We start from the raw sequence: 25,174 nt of genomic DNA, 5'->3' as shown, positions 1-25,174 counted from the left end.
TATTAGTTACTCTGAAGTACTTCGAGAAATGGTTCGAGAGAGAGGGCGAATTTTTTTATAGATGACTTTTTCAGCCTCCCCTTCTTTTGAAGTTTTGCAAAATTAATAAAAAAAGCTGCANATTAATAAAAAAGCTGCACCTTTTACTATACCTATTCTAACTTTTTGATTTATGGTCAAATAAAAACAACTATCGTTTTTGTCTCAACTTGCATTGTCATGTAGGAAGTTGGACTTGAAATTAATCAATATTTAATTTCCCTATCGATACCCGAATGGGCTATTTGATTAGGCTGTGTATTCACTTAGAAATAGTGACATCAAAGCAAATTGTGTCTAGGTACTTTTGATTGCGGCATGTTTTTGCCAAACATGTCCACCAGAATCAAATGTTATTGCAATTGACTGCATACCACTAATAATCAATTGACATAAGTACTAAGCTATTCCTTAGTGATTTTATAGGTACAGTCAGCGTCAAATAGTTCGGGACACTCAAAGTAGCCAAAAAGTTCGCAAAACGTCTTTGTTACAATTGAAATAAAGTTATGTTATCAACTTTTTGGTCTCTTTTTCGCTGACCAGACTGTACAAAACTTGTATACTACTTTCTTGCCAGATTAGTTTATTATTCGTCCAATATCTTAGTAATAAGGTTTCAAGAATAAAAATAAAGACTTTCTGGAAAAATGAATTAGAATGCACGGTTAAGTATTGGTTCAACTTTATGAAAACATAGAGTCGTGAAGTCTCACTTTGAATTTCTCCAAAGCGTAATTAGAATGACCTTAGTGATTTCGCTGTTTAAACTATATGTATGTATGTGTTATTAACATAAAAACATTTGCGGTTTATAAGCTGTAGTGGTTTTTGTTTGACTCGCACAGTACCTAACTTTTAAAACTCTACAATATTTTTTGCAAGTCATCGTGTCGTAGATCAAGTCTGTAACCAAGGATTTAGATTTCTATCTAATTTATTAATATTATGATAGGTACCTACAGACTTAGTAATAGTGGTGACTGGTGACTGAGTTTGTTGCGGCGCTTCTTCTCAGCCGATAAATGTTTGTTGCACAAAGGCAACTCTATGCACCTTTTAATACGGCTCGTATTATAAATGAAGCTCGGGACTGGATTCAAACTCTACTAACTCAAGCAAACGTGAGAGCTTGATGTGTTTGATTTTTGAAATATTTCAATGGCTTTTTCAATGCAAGTATGAATAGGCACTTACAGGGCAAATATTTACCATCCTAGACTGTATCCCACTTAACACCAGGTGCGACTGTAGTCAAATACCTGCCTTGTTATGCATAAAAAAGTGCAATCATGTAATTTCGATAGAGTGAGTAAGACCACTCTTCCGTTGTTGCGGTAAAAGGCGACCAAGGGAGAAATATGCGAGTATCAAGACTCCCAATCCGTTTGGCCAGAGCGGGGAGTGTAGGCCAAATTCTCTATTTGCCTCAGTTAAATTGGAGATTCATGTTCCTGCAGAGGACACTGAATTACCCGATGATGATGATTTTGCGTAAAAAGGATTGAATATTCTTAGGATTGATACGAGTTTTGTCTCTTGAAATTAGTCTCTACAAAAATCTACATTGACGTTTTATAAAAATAAGATTATATAAATTTTCCAACACAACACTTATGTGTAAGGATCCTAACAAACGTATGCGTATTAGGTTATTAACAACAATGACCTACATTCTAGGATAAGGGTTCTTAAGTTACCGTAGTCTGATTAGCAGCCTAGACAGGTTGATTTGTCTTTTATTACTTCCTACAGAAACGTTATCCTTGTTATACGATATTTGTCATACAAATTGGCAAGTTATACAAGCAATATAGTGTTGACCAATACATTGCACATCTCACGGTGATTGGTAGCGAGCGTATGTCAAAAATGTATGCAAATATTAAGCAATCCTACCAAGTGTATCAACGAAATACGTTAATAATATTGTAATGTTGATAATCGATATTATCAAAAATAATTATTACTAACTGACCCAAAGATTTTGTGCCGCCTTATGCTCTGTAAAAATAATAGAAGCTTCTAAACGCAAAAGAATTTTGCACGTCTGTCCAGTAGTTTCGAAGCCTATTCAATACAAAAATATACATAATCAAATCTCTTATTTATAATATTATTATTATTAATGTAGAAAAAGAAAGGAATAGCTTTTACATATTATGGTGCTAAGATATAACAAGTTGTCATGGTCCTAAGATAATAGGTACATTGATTTGATCGGAAAAGAACCAAAAAAATATTTACTGGATTTTCCCTTTTCTTTGTCAATATCTTTTACATTAATCAGTCCCTCATTAAAACAAAGATCTGATACAATTACCACGTTTTACGCAATTCGCAAGTTGTAATTTCATAAGAGTAATAAAGGATTCCATTGTTGTTAATGTTTTATTAATATTGTGTATATTTTTTGCACTATTACGACAAACTAGCTGTGCCCGTGACGCGTGAAAACAGTTGGAAAAATATTTCCCGGTTTTGCAACATTTTTGTTACTGCTCCGCCCTATGGCTGAAGAGTGATGTTATATAAATGGGATATCCAACACATATTTTTTCAAATCGGTTCAGTAATTGCTGAGATTATCGCGTTCAAGCAAATAAACAAACTCTTCAGCCTTATAATATTAGCATAGATTGGAAGCGGGGTTTAAGTGTGGCAATAAATAAAATAAATTAACTGCATTTTACACGACTCTATTAAGTCTAAACACCATCTTAAATTGGGCAATACCCAATCATTTCAATCCTCGCCATAATAATTAACGATCATAGTGTATACCTACTATTTTAATGTTATTATTCTTATTTGTATAGAAATTATAGAAATAGGCAATCTCTTTGTTGCTCTCATAATAATGGTTTACTACGGCAATTATTTCAATTAGGTAACCATCGGTATAATAATGTAATAATTTTATCTAGTACCTATCATTGTTGTTGTAATGGTTCGAATCATTAGGTGAATAGGTATCTATTTTAAAAGTTAAGTATCTAGATTTGCAATAGTAAATTTCGAAATATTTTCAAATGTCTAAAGTACCAAGATTTATGTTTAACATAAATATTTTATAGGTAGGTATTTCCCAACAAACCAATAAAAGGCATATTCCATCAAACGCATATCGATTTTATTCAAATTTCATGATTACGTTACACATCAAAACTGAATTGTTTTGAATATCATTAAATAAATTGGAATCCAATCTCAAAATAATATTCGACTTAAACTCTTACATTCATACAATATTATCTTTATCGTTCTCATTTAACTTAGAGAAAAAAAAAACGTTTAAAATCTACGTTTTGTCATAACTTATATTCACAATTCTTGAAAATCACCATAGAAAAAANATAAAAATAACAATATTTTGGTTTTTAAATGCTTCCAATAATTAAATATTATAGCTAAACTATAATTCATGACTTAAGATAATGGAAATTTTACAACGCAAAAAAGGAAAATTTTAAGTAGGTAACGATATAACGCCTCGTAAAGAGTTAAGACTTGAGAATTCACTGCTATTATAGAATAATCTTTGGACATTATTTTGATTGTAACTTTCACTACTTCCATATGTTAGGAATTGCATTTTTCCGCTATATTGCCAACTAAGGCTTACATTACAGATGAATTTGAAAACTATGAAACTAAACCTCATATCTATAATATGTCCATTTTGTAAGCTTAAAATGTCGTCTAATTTAGTAACAGATTAAGGTTTAAATAAAAAGTAATTTACGAAAATCAAAATCATACGTGAGGGTAAAGACTTATTTACATTGAAGACAATGTACGCATACCTTTAACAGACGTTCTCTCATAACGGTCAAGGTTATAAAGAATAATTTTATTAACAACCATTTTTTAATACAACCTTTACTCGTCATTTAAGGTTTAGTACCTTGTACAGTGAATTATTTCAAAAAGTTTTAACGATTTAACATAATGGTGTGATTCTAAATGTCTCACAACTTTTAGATTAATACACCAAGCTCTAGTTTCAGCAAGTTGCACAGTCATTTCACTTTTAATAAACATTCACACTTTTTCTTCGCTTATCCCTTCTACTTCGTTACATTTGCCTTGAGGTGTTTCGTTTGTTACAATATCCAGTGAACCGTTTTTACTCAAACCGCATACTGATAGAACCTTACCGCCTACATTATGTTTCCTTACACAATAAATTACTATAATAATTATCGTCAATATCACAACTACTGCTCCTACAATTATCGGTGCACTTTGGTCCATATCTTCAACTTCTGCTAGTAGAAGATTTTTATTTTCTTCCTTCAGGAAATCTCGAAGTGCTGAAAAGTACTCTAGGATACCAGCTGATGATAGTTCTGTATCACCCGTCATCACCTTCAGTACGGTTCGCCAATCTTCACTAGCTCCCAGCGACATACCATCACTGTAAACAAATACAGCATTAAAATAAATATTCATGAATGTAGAATCACCTTTGACTGGGTAACGTCTCGTTATTTTATAAGAATATAGACATTTATGATAATTATGTTTCTCCGTTTGTGTAATAAATCTTCTCTCCATAATCAATTGCTGTGTTAAATCCTTATTAGTAAGATTAAGTTAATAGACACGTAAATGCAATCACTTACTGTCATAAATTACGGTCAAAATCAAGCCTATAATGTTGTGGAGTTGACTGTAAACTAGCTGATGGAAAATAGAAGATTTGATATTAGAACTGTATCTTACAAGGTAAGGTACCTAAACACTTATAATCGAATTAAACTAGGTATCAAAATCAACTTAGCAGGAACTACTGGTGAAGCATGACCATTGACCATGGTTACCAACAACATATTAAATTATTTAAATCTCTCCTGGTGCACATTGGCGAACTTTGACACGAAATTTACGACTACAATATTCTCCGAGTGGATTCTAAGTGACCAGATGGCCCCGGAAGGTTACCTCAGCAGTTTTCCTGCTTCCTTGACGCCATATATCGAGCACTCGTGCAAAGGCCCGGTGTGGTTGGCACGTCTGCACAGGGACATCAAGATTTGGAACTCGAGGACGTGAGACACCAAGTACCTGTGGAACACGTTTTAAAATAGAAAATACAAACAAATGAGTGTAGGGGGAAAGTATCTCTTTACAACACTATTAGATGTTTAATATTATAGAATTATTGGTGAATTAAAATTTAACTAAAAGTTGTTATAATTACTTTCCAAAGTATTTGCTAACATTGATACTGCTATTCACGAAACAGCCTTTAAAAAGCATCCAATTGTGTTAAGGATTTAAGTTTTGCCATTGGTAGTTCGATTTTTAAGACCCGATTAATCGTATTATTGAGGAAAACATAGTTAAATACGTTCAGCTTTATTTAGAGGTAGAAAATATCTCGTAGCTTAATGTTGACCTTTCAAAGCGAGACGTCAATAGCACACGTATTGACCTTTGACTTGCATTTAATGTGGTTGCAAAAATATAATTACTACAAATGTTAGTAAACACTCCAATAGTACTACTGTAAAAAGTGTTATTCTTAGTTAATTGGTATACTTTATGGACCATCATCTTATTTAATAGATCCAAATGCTCAACGAGATTTAAATAATTTAGAAGTCGTAAAAACAATAATGTGAGAAGGTCTTTTACAAAATACGCGTAAACAAATAAGGAAAATGTAGAAGGTATTTTTTGGCGTCACCTTGTACCTATTATACTCATTATTTTGGCTACTAATGTAATATGGTGGGAACAAATCGTGATTCGCAAGATGCTACCGGATAAATGGTTAACAATGGTAAGAAAAATGTGATTCCCCCATTCATTTTATAGGTCCGGGTCAGTCTAGAATCTATATCTAAGTAGGTACACTAAAACTAAATTTTCCTAATTATGAACTCATCATAATTTTAAGATTATTCTAGTTACAATTTTGTCTTACATTGTTTCGTTATCCACTGCATGATATAGGCTTTCCCCAATTAGCGCCATTATACCTTTTATTCAAATTATTGCATAAATCTAGCATCTGCCAGCGACTTTCTGCAAGTTATCACTCCATATAGCTGGAGGGCGTCCTACACTAAGCTTGCCGAATCTCGATCTCTGCTCGAGATCTCATTTACCCTGGTGATTATCGACAGTTGGGATTTGACTCAAGAACTCATATACCCTGGTGGTTATCGGTTGGGATTTGACCAGCCCAGGATAAAAACAATGGTCATCTTCAAATATAATAGAGACCCTGACCTTTAGAAGAATGGATGCAATAACCAAACCAAAACAAAGATGACTGTAACCGCAGATTACGTAACTGCAAACCGAAAGATGGAGTCTTGAAGTGGCCTTTGTAGATAATAGACATAACAATGTAAATCAAGTGCATTTATTGCATCAGTGATGTTATACAGAAAAACACTTGTTTGTCACAGGAAGTACTATTCCTAGGAACTTAGTTTTTAACAAGTGATTTATGTTATGGTGTCATCAGAAAATGTAAAAAAACGTGTTTTTGCAATTCATTTTTTAAGCTGACTTATCCTTAAAAAGATTTAGGTATGTCTTTTTGTAATCACATGACCCTTTTCCCTATCTTAACTATTTATGAAGTAGCGAAATCACAATCTACCATCTAAGTATAGGAAGTTTGCTCGTTTGCCTCCTGTCACATAAAAAAAAAGTTATTCAGTAATAGATTGTTAATACTAGCTCAAGCTGATACTCTCAACTTCAAGACCTAAAATCTTCTTCATAGATTTGTTAACGCACTCTATCTTGCTAGCTAGCGCTAAGTACGACGTAGTACTTTTTATTATTCTGTGGTACGACGTTCAATGTAAACTTGCACTAAGCCCACAGAGCTGTACCTGGGTGTTTCAATCTATAGGTATCTATAAAAACGAAACGTTCCTGTTTGACTGACTCACTCACTCATCACTAAATCTCAGAAACTACAAGTGCTAGGAGTCCCAAATGTTTGCATAGGGGTTCCTTTTAGAACGTAAATGCTCACCGGGATTTTGCATAATTCAACTCCTAAGGGATCTGAATAGGTATACATAGGTATTTTGTGTTGCAAATTATGTAGGTTAAATTGTGCATTGTACATGAAGTATTAAGAATTGCAGAATGCAAAGTTGCAAACGATCTAGGAAGTAATTACACATATGCAAAAAAGGTTGTAGATGATCTTAAAAGCAAACGACCTCTTCACTCTAAGGCCGACAACGTATTCTATAACTAGAAATAATTTAAACTTCAACCTTTATAGATCCATACTTCCAATCAATTTACTTATGTAAGTGGGATTAATTATAAGATGAATTATTATAATCGTTATACTATCAGCGGTTTTAATAGTTATTAGAGTGAACCTCTTCATATTTTGTTAGTAAGACATTTTATCACTGATTTAAAGACAGCACATCAGACTACAAATCTTATTGCAACACTGCAGCTGTTACAACCACAAGATGCCATAGTGTTAAGCTTGTCTACAAAATCCTGTGGTTTGCTTTACTGGTTAACGCTTAACAAATCGTCGTGCCAAAGTACCGTTGATAACTCCCATTTGAAACAACTTGCGTAACGTGCTAGTCGCAGTATAGCTATTAAAACCACTATCATAAATAAGTTCCTTAAATAGACAACTACTTAGACTCTAGATTCTCTAACGAGCTACACACCAATTTGGCCATGTTCTCAAAACATTTCCACGAATTTTTTCGTAGCTTAATAAAGCTACGTAATAACTAGAAGTAAGAACTTCTAAAACATTTTCGATCGTTTCTCCAAAAGACGACCATTGCTCATCCATAGGCCCCTAAAGATTTCCACAAGTACCGGTCCTGCACTGCGTGCATCCAGGTGCTTCCCGTGATCTTTTAAATTTGATAAAATTCTAGAATGTCTTACAACATCCTTACCTGCGCTCTGTACATGGTTCGTACCCAAGAAATATTCCAAACTAAACAATTCAGTTCATTAAAACTTACGTAATGTATTGGACGTGGGAAACTACGTGGTATTTAGCTGCAGGATCTAGATCGCTCTCGTTCCGTGGTACTGGCGGTGACACTCCAGTCTCTTTGATTCTAGAAAAAAGAAGCAATGAATGAATAGTCAATTATCATCATCATCATCTTCATTTGTAGGCCTAGGATGCGCTCTGTCTGTCTGTTACGCTTTCCCGTTTAAACCTCTCAACCTATTTTGATGAAATTTGGCATAGAGATATTTTGAGTCCCGGGAAAGAACATAGGATAGTGTTTATCCCGGTTTTTGAAACAGGGACGCGCGCGATAAAGTTTTTCTGTAACAGACAAAATTTAACGCGGGCGAAGCCGCGGGCGGAAAGCTAGTTTTGACATAAATCGATAAGTCCATACTTTTTTCATCCAATTTCTCTAATCATCAGTAAGATTTTATTATGGAAGCATCTTAGCCCGGCAGGTCACAGCTCCAGCAGTCTTCACTGCTGGAACGCGACCCTTTTTAAAGCACAAATTCAAAAGGAGGATTCGGTCTACACTCCTCACGCACTGGCCAGACAGTCAATATTTATTTATTTTATTTATTTATTTAAAGACTTTATTGCACACACAACAATGTTCTGTACAAAAAGGCGAGCTTAATGCCATACGTCATTCTCTACCAGCTGACCTTGAGCAAAACAGAGATATTTATAATATGTGGAAATAAAAAGTAACGCGCTTGTTTTGCAGAATTTAGGAGGTTTTTTATGTGATTCAATCAAAATGTGTTGGTTGGTCCTTGAAGTTACCGCTAACCGCAGTAGTGTCGTGACCAAAGATCTTGACCGCTGACATTACTACGAGTAAATTACTTCAGCTTTATATTTAGTTGCATGAACTTAAAACAGGGTATAAAAGACGACGCCAAATATGCTGATCACTGCAGTCATCAGAATATTTTTCTACCAGTAAATATATGTATTTAAGTAATTTATTTGACATAATGGTCAAGTCAAGATTGTTGACATCATTGCGAGGATATAATACGCTATTACGTCTATAATTATGATCATTGCATTTATGTTTGTCTTGTTTGTTATGTTATGAATAGATACCGGTAAATGGCGAAACTTTTGTGGACAGTGATCGTATTGACAAATGTTATTCAGGCCCAATACGTGTAAATGATATTTAATTTACAGATATAATGTAGGTACTTAAATGAATTAATTGAATGACGCGCAATGCAACTCCGCACGATCGTCAGATGTTTTTCCCTCGGTTACAGTCCTATCAACTTAAGCTGAGAATTGCATTTGTGTGAGTGATCGCCAAAAGTACCGTTAGTAAAACACATACAAATAAAGTTAATATTTTATTAAAAGGAAGTCTATAAAACACTTGCTACCAATTGGGCCGATGTAACGACACGTCTTGACACATCCTTTTAAATAAATAAATAAATAAAAACAGGTCCTCGCTCAGCATATGCCAAGGCACGAAGTACCTCGACGCTGATATTCTGCGAGCACCGTTTATAGAGAGGGCGTCCAGCCATCCTTACAAAATACAACAAAAAGACAAACTTTATAAAATTACAAAATAAAAACAGACTAAAAACTTTTCGTTCACACCTTTAAAATACGTATTCAATTTGCATAAAATGTCTTTCACTTGGCTGCTTAATGGATTTCGTACAGGAAATTCACTTACAGTAGGAGTCATTTCACTAATATTTGGAAAACAATTTCATAAAATTACACGTATCTGCTACCAGTACCGGGGGTGAAGTGAAGTATGTGAGCGACAAGGAAGCGGTGCGTGGCGGACGCGCCGCGCTTCAGGCCGCTTGCTATAATAAACCATGCGCGGGACGCGCCGCGCTTCAAGCCGATTGCCACTCTAAACTATCGGTGTGCACTCACACAAATGCAATTCTCAGCTTAAGTTGAGAGGACTGTACTAAGCATGATATTTTTTATTCATTCAAGATGTTGCCACATTATCGCCCGTATTTTGTAAATTACTATGAGGTCTCACAGTGCGCGTGGACGCACAGGGTGACACACGAACCAATCATAGAGCTCTATTCAACGCTATGTTTTTGTGAATACGAGCATATATCTTTTGCAGGCATTCACTGACAATTAATATAACCAGTCGCATTGCATCCACGATTCTACGATAAGCAGGATATTGCCTATCTGCAAGGCCTGTACCTCATGATTGCTTGAAATCATAGTTCAAGGCAAAGATCACGGAGACAATCGACTAATCTAGCGACAAATTTTCCTATTTTGGGACTTTGAAGGAAAAAAATATTTTTTCTGATGCTTTTTGCGATCGGATGTATTTTTAGTAACACTTCATTAACGGTATTGATAAGCAAAGGTTAAACTTATTATTGGTGAATATAGACCGTGAGAAACTATGGCTTGCTAGTACTTAGGGTAATTTGCACCATCTTACTTTAACTTTGACAAACGTCAAAAAGCTGTCAAACTCCATACAAAAAGCACCGGTTATCGTCATAGTTACCGTTAAAGTTAGGTGGTGCAACTCAGCCTTAGAAGACACTGCTGCTAAGTTTAAATAACTAATTAAATGACGCTGTATCTCATTTGTACAAATTGCAGTTGTAACTGTGCAGTTGCAGTGTCGACTTAGTTGTCAGTTCGTGTTTAGGCCTGAACCAAATTTTAATTACAAGATGAGATATTTAGTTTCTAAGATGGATCTATTATTTCTTGTTATCCTAACCTTAAGTCCCACCAATGCTGATTCCAGTTTTCCAAGCTGCTGTTCCCAAAAACGTCCCACCGCCACTTGTCCAGCACGTACGCGTAGGCCATCAGTGGGAACTTCTCCAAAGCCACCCAGAGCAGATGGTTCAGAGTCACTTCTGGACCTGTATCAACTCTTCCCAGGTCCAGACTCTTCAGATGCGCTGGTGAGGTTAGCTGAACAGCTACGATGTCAGATATGGCATCGTGGAAAGCTGGAAATAAATATTAATACAAATTAGTGGTTGTTATACGAATTACACGAATAAAGCAAAACTTGTTGAACTAAGGTAACTACATAAAATATGTAAGGCGTAAGCATATTTAATAAGACCTAGGTAGGTATACCATAGACACATTATTTTAAAGTATAGTAAGCGACAACGCAGAAGCACAAAGAAGTGTGTGTGAATCATTTATGGAGCGCCGTACATTTTTACCTGCACTATACAGGGTGGAATTTTGTAATGCCACCTGGAGGGAAAGAACTCTTAATACTGTAGATAAAAAATTTTACTCAAAGAAAACATTCCTTTATTTGCATTCAAAGATTTCCGAAAATTTTTCGAAAATTCACAACCATAATTTTCTGTAAATAATTAAAATAATGTAAGAATTCATGGTTTTCCTTTCATTTGATTTATCAAGTTTGAGGAGATATCATCTTTATACTTAACCCCAACGATCGATGCAATGAAAATAAAAAATACAGGGTGTAATTTTTAACAGATTTTTAGTTGGTTCAATTCCTGGGTATGGCAAGCAATTTTTTGTAAATCTTTGAATGCAGTTACATTTCTTTTCAAAAATTAATAAATATTTTCTTTGAGTAAAGTTTTCTATCTACAGAATAAAGAGTAGGTACTTTCCCTCCAGGTGGCATTACAAAATTCCACCCTGTATACTGTTGCAAACTGTATAATGTATAAACGATGTAGTATGCCATAAAGTATTAATAAAAGTATCTAATTACCAGGATTGGGGCCATCTCTATAAAGCGGAGGCAAGTTACGATAGTGTTTGAAGTACTGCACGTGTCCCAACAGCCTTGCAGCTCGTGATAGTCCCACCACTACGTCAGTTACTTTTTCGCCGCACCACTTTATCCTGAAAATGATAAGAACATAATTTTCAGGATTATCTCCTTTTTGGAGTCAATCTCTTTAGATGGCTCCGAATTATGCTTAGTAATAATCATAATCATAATATCTTTATTGCTTCATGTGTAGTTTATGTCCAGTGTTTATTATAAAACGATTCTTAAAACATCAAAGGTGACTGAATTTCTTCTGCCACTTCTTCTCAGCACTAGCCAGATAGGCTGTTCCGAAGTGATTGAGTAAGCTATAATAATATGCATTTGTGCCGTGAGTACCTAGATACATACTGATAACATTTGCTAATAAGAACAACTTTTCCAAGTCTAATCTTATTAACACTATTAGGGGGCGTCCATTAATTACGTGAGACAATTTTTGCAATTTTTCAACCGTGAAAACACATTACGTGATATTTGTCGAGACTCTCCCCTACGTGAGATTTAGTGAAGTTTTTCTTGACCCCCTCACCCCCCTAAACGTCTCACGTAATTAATGGACGCCCCCTAATTAATAAAAACTCACTTGTAATTTACACCATCACACATGTCATGACTTGATGGTAGGCAGTTGGCAGTAGCCATTGTTTCCTTTATATCCTGATAGGAATCCTTGGCACTCTCGAACCCAAGAGACTGGTGAAACTCGTCGACAGCATTGAACAGATCTTTAGAATGAATAGTCTCATTCTTCAGATTAGGTTTCACAAATTCAGGGTAAATTGCTACTTTTGGGTAAATAGCTTGCCATTCTTGAGCCCAGAGGTTACCTGAAATTGTGTATAAAAGGTTATGTTATAGAATCATTTGGTTCCGTTTGAAAACCAGAAACATTACAGAAAACTTTTCGCTAAGTAAAACATTGCTATCAAACTGCAACTAGGCATTAGCATCAAGAGCCGAGTGTGACAAAACATGATAGTGCATTATGTGTACCTTTACAAACACAAATTATTAAGAATAAAGATTATGCTTTCTGCTTTACGTAATTATAATATCAATGCTTTACATTATTCCATCTATAATCATCACAAATTGCACGCGAAAGAACCAGTTTGTATTTACCAAGAACGGCATGGCAACACTCATTTACATATAAATGTTCGAATGTTTTATAATTAATAATGTAATTATCATCATTTACTCCTATTATTATCATATGACACATCTCTTTTTTATTGCAACAAAGTTACTTAAAACAACATCTTTGTATAGTAATAATACAGCATTTACCTAAAATATGAGCCGGTATCAAATTATCATTCTTCTGTAGGTCTTCTTTGTAATACTTTGTTAATTTAGCTCGCACATAATCATGTATCAGATCGTAAAGAGGTTTTATTTCTTTCCAAATTCTATCCACTGTTTCTACAAAGTGGTCGTCTTCAAATGCATAACGCCACATGTCTCCTGCATCGGTGAAATTCTCAGATTCGGCTACTCTGTTCATTCGCGTCACATAATCTTTGAATATCGGCCTGATTTTCTTGCCTGTCGTATCGCGGTACGCCTTCCAATAGTAAGCTAGTTCTTTTGTGTCGTTACTAGTTTTGAATACTGCGATAACATCTGAAAACAAAAGGATTGGAACTGAGATTATTTTAGAATCAAGACCGAAGTAAAGTCCATAGGTACTATACGTACAATTTAAGTTATGAAACTTTACATCAGAAACTTTTCTAATGATAAACTATGACTATGCCGCTCAGTCTAATTAGTTTTAATGATTTGGCCAAAAATTCAGGAAAAAATAATGGAACCTACATAATTACGACAAACTTACCACTCATAGTCCGCACCGAATCTTCTGATACGCAACTTACGTTGTATGCACACACGGTTACTCGACTCCATATTCGCTGCATTGTATCTATTTCTTCCCTTTGCTGTAGAAAAAACATTTTAAGAATTAATTTAAATATTATGGGACTGATGAAATGCTTAATTTGAATAATATGATATTCAGTTATGGAAATTCTATAGTCTGCAATCAGAATTCGTAAAAATTTTCTATAGTAATATTATATCGGATCAATAACCTTGCTTTGGGGCATCTGAACGTTCGTTCCGCGCTCTTTGATAATACGTAACTTCCGTTTTAACTTATCATTGGGCATCTGATCATCATTCAAATATTGCTTCTTCAATATATTCCAATATTGCTTCTTTATTTCGTCTTCTTCGGCAGCTATACGAACCTGGAAAAAGTTACAACAACTTTTGAATACCAAGCAGAATACTATGATTGACTATTTGTGATAATAAAAGAGATTACAAACCATTCTATTCTTCTTTCCCTCATTATTGATGTCAGTGACGTAAGACCATAGCGCTTGTTGTGAAGTTTTGCAAATATCTAAACTTAGCTTGTCCATATCTTCCATGAAAGCTTCTAGCGTTATATTTTCTGTGTCCATTTGTTCTAATTTAATTTTGAAACCTTCAATTTCATCGTTCTTTTGTATTATTATCGAATTAGGATCTAGAATGGTTTTCATTGCGTAATCTAAATACTTTTTGTCCTTATCTTCTAGGTCTGTTTCTACTTCGTGCCCGCTTTCGTCAGACTGTTCTAGTGTTTTGTTTTCTCTGTTTAAACTTTTTTCGTCTGCTGACATTTCTGAGTTTGGGTTCCCTGGAAACTGGACGGCCATTGTGACCACGGCGATCGTTGCAACAAACGTTAATTGCTGGAACAATGCATGTGACAGGTACAACTATCCACCTGAGATTACAACAGTCGGGTTTACGACCGGATGTTGTACAGAGATCTTTGATAATTCGCGATACTCTTCTGATAAGACTAAAGAATGATACATGAGATCGGGTGTCACGAGGTCACAATTTAACAATAGTCTTGGCGTCATTAAATAATAGCTGCATCCTCTGACAATACTAGCCTATAGGATAAAGGCAGAATGCAGAATGAATGTGTATTAGGTCAGTTCTAAATATACTCATTATTCACTTGGGCTCAACGTAAACAAATTGGTCCTGATGAATGAGAATAATATTATTGTGAACTTTGCTTGCTATTTAGACTTGAGTCCATTTACATAAGAGCCGAATGTCAAGTTACTATTAAATTCATCTACCTATCGAATGAAATGAGTTGTTATGCCAATCCTTTATAAATATACCTACTCCGAAAGGGGCGATCAACAAGGATGAAGCAGGAATCCTGATCCAATTTATATAGTTATCACAGTGACTCATGGTTTAAATAATTGTCGTAAAGGTGTCAAAAAACAATTAATATGTAGATGATTTAATTATTTAAATAACTTTGTTAATTTAAAGAAACGTAAAAAATATACAATGTTTATTACACCTGTGCTGTCATAGGTTGAGGTTACTGTTATCATTAATTAACATTTACCTTAAACAAACAAAGTCTTGTGAGACGAATCTTCGTCTTATAAAATTTATATTTACGGACTTTTTAATTAAAATAAAAATACCTACAAACACACGCATCGTAATTCAAGTGCAATCCAAACGTAATTCGAACACCTTCACAGCATCAACTACATCTTTGATAATATCACTGTTAAATCGACATTCACTGCACGTTTCGAGTCCACGGTTGCACTGTTTGTGAATTCTGCCGTCTGTTTGGTCGTTTTGTGGTAGATTTTTCAAATTGCAACAATCGAATGGGTATTTTGTTTTGAAAACGTATCGGTCGGTGCGAGCGGTCGCGCGCGCTTACGCGTATTGTTGTGGCATCGAAATGCCTCACTCAATTCAATGGCCATACGTTCTCGTGCGACCGGACGTGGCTCCTGGCACCTTATAATCTCCCTTTGTTATCAATTAGCTCTTTGATGAATCAAATTATTGGATGCATACCTACGTAGATAGATACTCGTATATCCTTCTGTAGGTGGTATCCATCAGGAAAATCTTAGGCTGGGTTGCATCATGTTACTTTAACAAACGTCAAAAATCAAAAATCACCGGTTACCGTTAAAGTTACGGTCAAAGTAAGGTGATGCAACTCGGCCTTAATCTTATTGATCTTTGGTAATAAAGTAGATCAATCTATCCTGGCTTCTATTCTATCTTAATTAGCTGAGCAATGTTCTTATTTTTTTTAATATGTAAAAATATTTACTCCAGAGTTTTATGAATGGTCTTAATAAAGTTTTAAAGTATTATGTTCAAGCCACATTATTTACAGAGTAATATATTAATTGATTCAGAAAATCTTTTCATTTAACTACTAATTTGACATTAGAAATTACGTTATTGTCTTACAATTAATGGCCTATAAAATAAGTTATGTATTGTCTACTTGAAATATATTTTACTCTATTTAGTAATTCAACCTTAACACACTATGGCCTAACAACATTAGGCAATATGAGTCGATAGAATACCTAAGTGATTAGGTACGACTAGCCGCAACCACCAATGAACATGCTGTAAATAAGTTTGAGGTTTGAAGTATTATCAACTTATTATTATTCTGTGGTATTATGTTTAGCACAAGTAAGTACGAGCACACAATATTTAAAAATAGTACTGTACGCAATCTGGATCAAGATTTTTCCACATAAACAGTGCATCTCTTACAAAACAAAAGAAACTGTTTGGTTTGTATCAGCTAAAGAACGACCACTGATAGACAAAGGCCTCCCCTAAAAATTTCCACAGCGAGCGGTCCTGCGCTGTCTATATCCTGGGGTCAATCCAGGTGCTTCTCGCGACCTTCACCAGATCGTCGGTTCAGAAAATTCCATTTCACTCCTACCATAGGAGCAATATCTCATTTAATTATGCCTTGTGAGCAATGAAGAGATTTACTACTGTATTCACGTAGCTCACGTANCAGTGGACGTCATTTGGCTGAAACGAACGATATTAATTGATTCAGAAAATCTTTTCATTTAACTACTAATTTGACATTAGAAATTACGTTATTGTCTTACAATTAATGGCCTATAAAATAAGTTATGTATTATCTACTTGAAATAAATATCTATTTGAAATTTACTCTATTTAGTCATTCTACCTTAACACACTATGGCCTAACAACATTAGGCAATATGAGTCGATAGAATACCTAAGTGATTACGACTAGCCGCAACCACCAATGAACATGCTGTAAATAAGTTTGAGGTTTGAAGTATTATGTTTAACACAAGTAAGTACGAGCACACAATATTTAAATAGTACTGGACGCAGTCTGGATCAAGACTTTTCCAAATAAACAGTGCATCTCTTACAAAACATGTTCAAATTATGATAAAGAAACTGTTTGGTTTGTTTCAGCTAAACGTTCACTGATAGACAAAGGCCTCTCCCCCAAAGATTTTTTTTATGCATAACAAGGCAGGTATTTGACCACAATCGCACCTGATAAAGATTTCCACAACGAGCGGTCCTGCGCTGTCTATATCCAGGTGCTTCTCGCAACCTTCACCAGATCGTCGGTTCAGAAAATTCCATTACATTCATGCCTTATGAGCAATGAAAAGATTTACTACTATATTCACGTAGCTCACTTGTCAATCGTTAACACCATTACAGGTCATAATCCCATATCTACTCATATTTGTCTCGTGTTACTGAACGAAACTATTAAGGGTAATGTTGCTTGTGCCATCTTATCGCTAAAGACAACAACGTACCTGTATTTGTCTTACTGGGATAATCTTCAAGTCATCCATGTCTTGATTTCTTTGGTCACCGTCATCAGCTACAGTTAGTTCAAAGCCTCAGTGATCAAGAATAGAATAGAATAGAATTATTGGTTTATTGACACAGTAAAAAAAGACACAATACAGAAAAAAATACAACAAAAACACATATTATGTAGACTATTAAAACAAAGAGGTGATAAAAAACTGTGCCAATAGGCACCCGCTCAGCATTTATCGTGACATGCTCAAAAGGGCAAGTCACGAAGCTGGTCTTCCGCGGACGCCCTTGCTTATTGCGCATCCCTTGGAGAAGACACCAACTAAAAATAATGTAAGCGTAAATTATAGTAACAGTGAAAGTTCGATGTCTCTCCAAGGGGCGCGCAACGCAGGGTTGTGTGTATAATTCGGTTACAGTACGAATCAAGAATAATATTACAAATAACAAAACAACACGAAAGAAGAAGAAAAAAAACAAGACAAGAAACAACAATAACCTTGAAAATCGAATTATCGATTAATGTTGAACCCTTTTAATCTGGTGGTCTTGGATTTGATTCTCAGATGAGACACAAAACTGGGAAGTAACTTAAATTGTTCCCAGTTTGGTTACGAGCATTTACAAGCTTGGATCAACCAGATTCCAAAAAAAAGAAAAATAATTCTGAACTTGAGAGGGTTGATATTCCTTGACATTCAGATTTATAGATCATAACAACGAGTTGTATTGCCACATGGACGAAGAAGTACGAGTAGATAGATGGAAAGAACAATAATAAATTAGGCTAATTTTTGTAGCATAATACTGTCCTATCGCATTGTCAGTCTTTGACCATCACTGTTTAAGTCGATGGATACCCAGAATCACTTTCTAGTGAATATAATGACCAGTTATCGTGTAACTAAACACTTGCGGATGTATGTCATTAGTTTAACACTCATTAACACCTACTTAGTCATTTACTAATGATTTAAATGTGTTCGTTACTTGACATCGACTTGAAAAACAATGAATGTTTATGTTTAACTTCTGTGAACTAAAGGTGTTATTATGCCAGGATTTAAACTTAAATAAGCAGGTGACTAACGTTTCAATTAGGCAGGTATACGATACATACAGGCACAAATCGCAGTGAATTTTATTGCAGGTAAATTGGAAAGTGTGTAATTACATCCGAATCCTTCATTCTTAATAGTTCTATTGAACAGTTCTACCGTTAACAGCCTTTTAGGATTTTTCCCGCGTCTGACCTGCCTGCTCTGAGAATGAAGGAATTTGTTTTCAATTTGCTTACTTCCGATTTTCTACTGCTGTCCTACAAGTAACGCAATTTTGCCTTCCCAACCTGTCCGGCCAGCGTGGGGAGTGTAGACCAAATCCTCCATTTGCCTCTGGTGAATTAAAGAGGCTCGTTCTCCTGCTGTGGAGACTAAATGTCCTGATGATGAACACAATTTTGATACAACATAAACAACTTTAATTCATAATAATTCGATTTATTAGACCAAATGATTTAACAGAAAGAATATTCATTACATATTTTAATTATATCCTTAACTAGCATGGCTCTTCAGGAACTGAGCCAGCATTTGTGCACCAGCAACGTCTATTTCTTCATAGCCGTATGGTGCTAGGGCTTTTTTCGTGTTCCCGAACCATTTCACCACATTCTCGTATTTGCTGAAGTCGTATTCGAAGGCCTGTAAGCACAGAAAACAGACTTTAGCACCTACTTAACAAGGGCACTTTTGTTTCAGGCATCTTCTTACGCTCGTACATTATTTCAGGGTATGATCTAACTAAACCACCTCTTAATGGATGTTGGCTGATATAATTACACAAAGGTTATTTTATTTAAGGCTATAATAATTCCTTACAGCTAATGTTTGACTACGAATAAGCCTTTATAATAAGAAATGAGTTAACCAGGTGTGTCGTGTTCATGGCATGTTGTGTTCAGAGGTTACCTACTATTTCTATTCTCGCACGCTAAGACACGTTAGATTTTATATCATTTTATGTCAATTATTGTAAAAATCACTTGACGAGATGTTAGTGCTAGCCGAATTAGATTATCAAATAGAAATAGATACTAGGATGATGAAGTGGCTTAAAGCCGAGTGACAGAAACAAGAGCAGAAGAAATATTTATCCTTAACACCTTAGTGTTCAATACACACCTCCAAATTAGTGAATGTGACAATCATGGATATATCAGCGAGTGTCAAGTTGTCTCCAGCGACGAAAGCCTTGCCATCCAACATGGTGTTCAGCCAATCGATAGCTTCGTTCAGTTTGATTGCTTTCTCTTCATCCATAGGTACACCCTTAAAAATCATGGGACCCTGGAAAACACAAAATAGTACCATTTCATCATCATCATCATCATCATCATTTCAGCCATAGGACGTCCACTGCTGAACATAGGCCTCCCCTAATGCTTTCCACGTTGATCGATTGTAGTATTTAAAACAAATAAACTTAAGACTTAATTTATCAGCTCTCCATTTCAATAACAAAGAGAATCACGTTCTTGTTAGTGTTATACAATTCTTATCGGGCTAGGTCTGCCTGGAAGTGTGTTTATTATTTTGTTCGTTCGTTCGTTTCAGCCAATAGACGTCCACAGCTGGACAAAGGCCTCCCCCAAGGATTTCCATAAAGCCAGTCCTGCGCCGCTCGCATCCAGGCACCTCCCACGACCTTCACCAGATCTTTTTATCAGATCTTCATTACTTAATAATTAACTCCATCATCATCATCATCACCAACAGCCCTTTACAGTCCACTGCTGGACTATGAGCCTCCTCCACTATAGTGGAGGGTTTTGCCATAATCTCCACGCTAGGCAGGCGGGTTGGAGATCGCAGTTTAAAAGATTGATGTTTTTCAGAGAGCGCTGCTGCCCATTCTCTGTTTGATGTGTAGTCCCTAAGTCGCCTCTTACGACACCCGCTCTAATTAACTCCATATTTGGTAATAAATAAAATGTTCCAACTATCACTCATGAATTTTACCCGCAGGCAAGTTTGTCAAAGAAGACTTGTGCTTTCAGACAATGTAACCATGTTCTTCAATTAGAGACATTGTATCGTACATATTAACATTTGCCACCAGCAGGGTTTAGGCCTTGAACCGCAGACTACTACTAATCTAAACAACCTTTTAACAAATGCAAGGAACTTACGTAAAGGTTGCTGTATCTCATGGAGAGTGTGGACAGGTCGAACTGGAGCCGCTGGTCTACCACTGCTCTCAGACGAGGGTTTTTGGGGTAGAGTGCGTCATCGCGCCCGTACGCGTTCACGAAGTATGTCATGATGGCACGACTGGAAAGGAATTAAATACTAGAGACAGTTAAAATCAATCGGATGGTATCAGTATAGTTTTCTTACAGTGCGCACAACTTCTTAGTAAATTATGCCACCAAATGATAGCATAACATATTATTTACTATTTCTCAGTAATAGCTGGTTAGGTACTTAGTTTTCCTCGTGAACATCGCTTCTGAATACTACATATTTGCACACACTTTTATGATCAAACAAGGGATCGTGTCTTACCTTTCCCACAAAATAAATCCACTGTCATCCATTGTTGGGATAGTGTGTTGTGGGTTCATCTGTAATCAAAATAACAGATTTTAAATGTTACGAGTAGGTATCACCTGCCGTTGTAACGTGCCTTAAACAGCTACTCCACTAAATAATTATCTTCAATGCCAGTCACATCACCTAAGGAAGTTCTATACACAGCAAATCTACCCACCCTTACAATCTATCGATTTACTCATAATGAGTAATCTTCAATAGCCATCACCCATATATTAATTTACTATTTTTATGCATATTAGAAAGTTCTAGGTTACAAGCTAGACTTACAAGAGCTACTGATACCCACCTTGACGTACTCCGGTGATAGATGTTCGCCCTCCATCAAGTTAGTGACAGACAGTTCCAGCTCTATCCCAAGGGCCCTGGCTGTCATTATCACCGCTCTGCAGGGGGGAGAGGGGGGCAGATAATACAGCTTGATGGGCTGGGTCGGCATCTTGCTGCTCTTCGCCCGGGCCACAGCGTTGCTGGAAGAAGACATTGATCTTTAATCCTGAGCTGATGATGGAATGGATGGGTTAGAGTGCACTTCAACACTAGGCAGTGTGGGTTAGTTTTTAAAGACACGTTTATTTTACCAATTTGCGATATCTCCATTGTTTACAAACAGTTTTTATTGACATGATTAATAATGTCACCCTCAGATACCATCAACAAGAATTTATTACAAAACAGGTTTAGTCTTTTAGAAGGTTTCACTAAAAATATAATGCAGATCATTTTCTGATAATACACTCGACATCAAATTAATAAATCGCACCTCCCGCGACAAGCATTTTCAAACGTATGCATCCCCACTTCCCACCAATATTGGCACCATTTAAAAGCCTAGTTCTAACCTTTATTTCATTAAAGAAAAGGTTTTTACCCCAAAAATGTGTCTTTAGAAGGATCCAGAGTCACTTCTTCAAAAAATTGGTAGTTACGCTAAAGCCAAATTTTATGGCTATAAAACTGTTAAATTGGGATTTTAATCGCTATCCATCTGTTAAAGAGGACACGTGTGATCATTATTTGGTTTTATAACCATAAAAATTGGTGTAATTGATCCCATAGGTGGGCCCAAAGTGAGGTATTTTTTCAAGTCACATTTATGGTATATTTTATGTTAATCATTTATTAAGAAATTAAATGTGTTTTTCTTTAAGGATATTTATTGGGCTTTCAAATAACACCAATATTGTTGGGGCACCATGATTGTGTCAGAAGAAAATCGTTAAAGTTCGCGTCGCGGAAGGTGCGGTTTATTTGATGTTGAGTATATTTGTTTGAATATGTCTTCAATCCCCTCCACGAGTTAAGTCCCATACGATTCCATTTGCGTGACTTATGTTCTTTATCCACATAATTTATGGTCACTGTAAGTTTTAGGACTAAGTTCTCCCTGCGCGACCTTGACTCCTATTTTGGATCACGGCCGTCTAAAGGTCACGACTATTCGAAATCCTACTTCTTATGTTCTGCTAAAGCTACTTTACGTAAACATTGCTAAAAAATATTGTTCAGGCGTTTAATCTCCGGCGTCGCTAGACAGATCTCGCTAAACACCACTATTAAAATATCACACAGTGAATGTAGCGAAATTAATTAGGTTTTTCATGCATTTCACAAAACCCACACCAGTGATCAATATTGAACTCACCCTATATTACTTATAAGAACTACTATCGACAGGAGACAGACGAAAAACTTCATGTTTACTGAAGTATAATCTGGTAGGTATATAGTTGTATATAGTTATTAATACGGTGATAGCCAATCAGTACCTAGTAAAAAGTAATTTTCAAAATGTAATTTATTAGAAAATACAATAACATTGGGAACAATATTCACTAAACAATAAAACATACGGCTAATTTCGGAACTTCTTTCTTTTTGGAGTTAGTTAAAAATAACCGCAACACGCCCTTTTATTGTAATAAATTAAACAAGGTCAATCACCAACTAATCTGTGACATTACTCGTAAGTGCGAGTAGAGGTCAAAGGTAAACACAGGTTTGTATTGTTAAAACGCGCACTCAACATAGCAATAAAAAATAATAATAAATAAAAATACTTTAAATTTTTTCACCAAAAACAAATACAATTTGTTAATTACAAATTAATTATTACATTTGTTGGCGCTATTTAGGTGAACTGGAGCCTAAACTAGGATAATCCTGTATTTCAGGACTCCAGGTCTCTTACCCGCGGTACGGGTGTTGAAGTATTTAAGTATTTTATACATAATTTACTAAAAGGTATATTTTTCACGCACGAGTAATTTTAATGATCGATCGTTCGTTCGTTCGTTTCAGCCGAAAGACGTCCACTGCTGGACAAAGGCCTCCCCCAAGGATTTCCACAAAGACCGGTCCTGTGCCGCTCGCATCCAGGCACCTCCCGCGACCTTCACCAGATCGTCGGTCCACCTAGTGGGAGGCCTGCCCACGCTACGTCTTCCGACTCGTGGTCGGCACTCAAGAACTTTCCTGCCCCAGCGGCCATCAGCTCTCCGAGCTATATGCCCCGCCCACTGCCACTTAATTTAATGATCAATCATTCATAGTTATTACAAATTCACTAATAAATCTATTATTATCAATAATTTATTTTGTACAAAACAATATTTAATAAAACAACAAAGGGAACAAAGAAACTTAAAATCAAATGAACTTTCAGTAATTATTTTATGCAGGTATTTTAGCAGACGTACTTTTCCTCTTTAAATGATAATTAATTTACAGAATAGGTACGAGATACGAGTTTAAACTAAAGTATAATAAAATCTCTAAATAACACAATAAGTTTTCTTTGTCTCATCCATCTCAATTTTCAGACTCACTTAGCAACTTGAACTTTCTCGGCGATCGTTTTGTCCATACATTGGCCCAGTTTGAATGAACTGAATCACTTATATCAATCAAAACAATATCGAAACGATTTTGAACTAGTAAATCAATTAGCAATGGAAAATTAACAATTGAAACTCGCGGGTTTTTCACCAAGCACGGCAGGACTGCGAGTGATGAGATTTATAACAACGCGCATTATTATGGGGCTGTTATGGTTATGGTGGCCATAGTAACGATGGGCGGGTCGTATTAGAACTCCAAGTCACTGTGACATCGCAATCATATTTCCCAGGGTCGCGTCCAAAGGTAGAATACTTCAAAACTGAAATTATTGCTATTTAAAGATCCACAAATTCTTTAATTGGCCCCAAAATGAAGCTCTAGAAAAAGTAGAGACCGTGATAATATAGCTAAGTCCACAAAAGTTGGTAACTACAATATAGTATAATAGAACTTATCGAATCGAATATTATTATCGAATCGAAATGACACATTGTCTAGTGGCCACAGTGGTTACCCCACGATTTCCAGGATCTCATGTGCAGTTCAAGAAACTAGACATTACTTGCCTGTTGTCTTAGATTTTAACGAACTAAAAAGGTATTTTTTCTACTAATAGTGCAAATAATTAATGTGCTAGCTAAGCGATCTGCCATATCTTTAACAGGACATCAAGCTTTACTGAAATAGAGGTACCTCCCTACCTCCATAATATTTACATTCAAGAAGCACACCGGCAATTTAAAATTAGCGCAATTTCAGACTGAAGAAGATTACACACAATTTTATAAGTAAACATAACTGTTTGGTGCATGCTTCATATAAGTATGAGGTATTCTAATGTTACTTAGCTATTATCTTAGAATAAAATTCAGCTTAAAGTAATTTCTCTTCATAAGATTGTTGATTCGAAATCTTAGCATGAACTAAGGACACCTATCCTTACCAAGGCCAATTAGTCAAAAGTTATCTATGATTGCGTTTATAGCTCGGATACTTTTTGAAAATCGATAAATAAATACCTATACGAGTATTTTCAAAAAGTTCCCGAGCAATAAACGCTTTATAACCTTTATGACTTTATCGAATAAAAATTTCCATCTGATTAACAGTAACTACGAATTATAAATAGCATGTCACCATAAACATCGTTGACAACGTGCATTTAGTAGGTATCATGCTATCATCGCA

General features: G+C 35.6%; 2 protein-coding genes across 5 annotated transcripts; both read right to left on the bottom strand.

Annotated features, from left to right (window-relative positions):
- Positions 1–3,189: 3,189 nt before the first annotated feature.
- Positions 3,190–15,748, bottom strand: LOC114361744 (angiotensin-converting enzyme). 2 transcript variants are annotated; one of them, XM_028317006.1, is made up of 11 exons: positions 15,347–15,748; positions 14,165–14,575; positions 13,925–14,083; positions 13,669–13,771; positions 13,119–13,454; positions 12,412–12,655; positions 11,763–11,896; positions 10,767–11,004; positions 8,028–8,126; positions 4,987–5,109; positions 3,190–4,459 (listed from the first exon to the last, which is right to left on the bottom strand). In XM_028317006.1, exons 2-11 carry the CDS (start codon positions 14,537–14,539, stop codon positions 4,084–4,086), a joined length of 2,187 nt encoding a protein of 728 aa, XP_028172807.1. In that variant the 5' UTR covers positions 14,540–14,575; positions 15,347–15,748; the 3' UTR covers positions 3,190–4,083. The 2 variants fall into 2 exon arrangements, with proteins under 2 accessions (XP_028172807.1, XP_028172733.1); XM_028316932.1 differs by having other exon boundaries at positions 15,351–15,745.
- Positions 15,749–19,009: 3,261 nt separating this feature from the next.
- GSTd1 (glutathione S-transferase delta 1) lies at positions 19,010–24,177 on the bottom strand. Of its 3 annotated transcripts, none has more exons than XM_028315726.1 (7): positions 23,974–24,177; positions 22,791–22,914; positions 21,435–21,615; positions 21,098–21,156; positions 20,722–20,863; positions 19,715–19,879; positions 19,010–19,234 (listed from the first exon to the last, which is right to left on the bottom strand). In XM_028315726.1, the coding sequence occupies exons 2-7, from the start codon at positions 22,841–22,843 to the stop codon at positions 19,088–19,090; spliced, it is 747 nt and encodes a 248-aa protein (XP_028171527.1). In that variant the 5' UTR covers positions 22,844–22,914; positions 23,974–24,177; the 3' UTR covers positions 19,010–19,087. The 3 variants fall into 3 exon arrangements, with proteins under 3 accessions (XP_028171527.1, XP_028171452.1, XP_028171600.1); XM_028315651.1 differs by having other exon boundaries at positions 19,040–19,234; positions 22,791–22,860; positions 23,974–24,152; XM_028315799.1 differs by lacking the exon at positions 22,791–22,914 and having other exon boundaries at positions 19,040–19,234; positions 23,974–24,162.
- Between the last annotated feature and the right edge of the window lie 997 nt (positions 24,178–25,174).

This window comes from Ostrinia furnacalis, unplaced genomic scaffold (genome assembly GCF_004193835.3).
Source record: "Ostrinia furnacalis isolate ACB-3 unplaced genomic scaffold, ASM419383v2 OfSCF0067, whole genome shotgun sequence".
NCBI classification, from domain to species: domain Eukaryota; kingdom Metazoa; phylum Arthropoda; class Insecta; order Lepidoptera; family Crambidae; genus Ostrinia; species Ostrinia furnacalis.
Note: the sequence above shows the minus strand (reverse complement) of the source record. Positions and strands in the feature narration are given on the sequence as shown.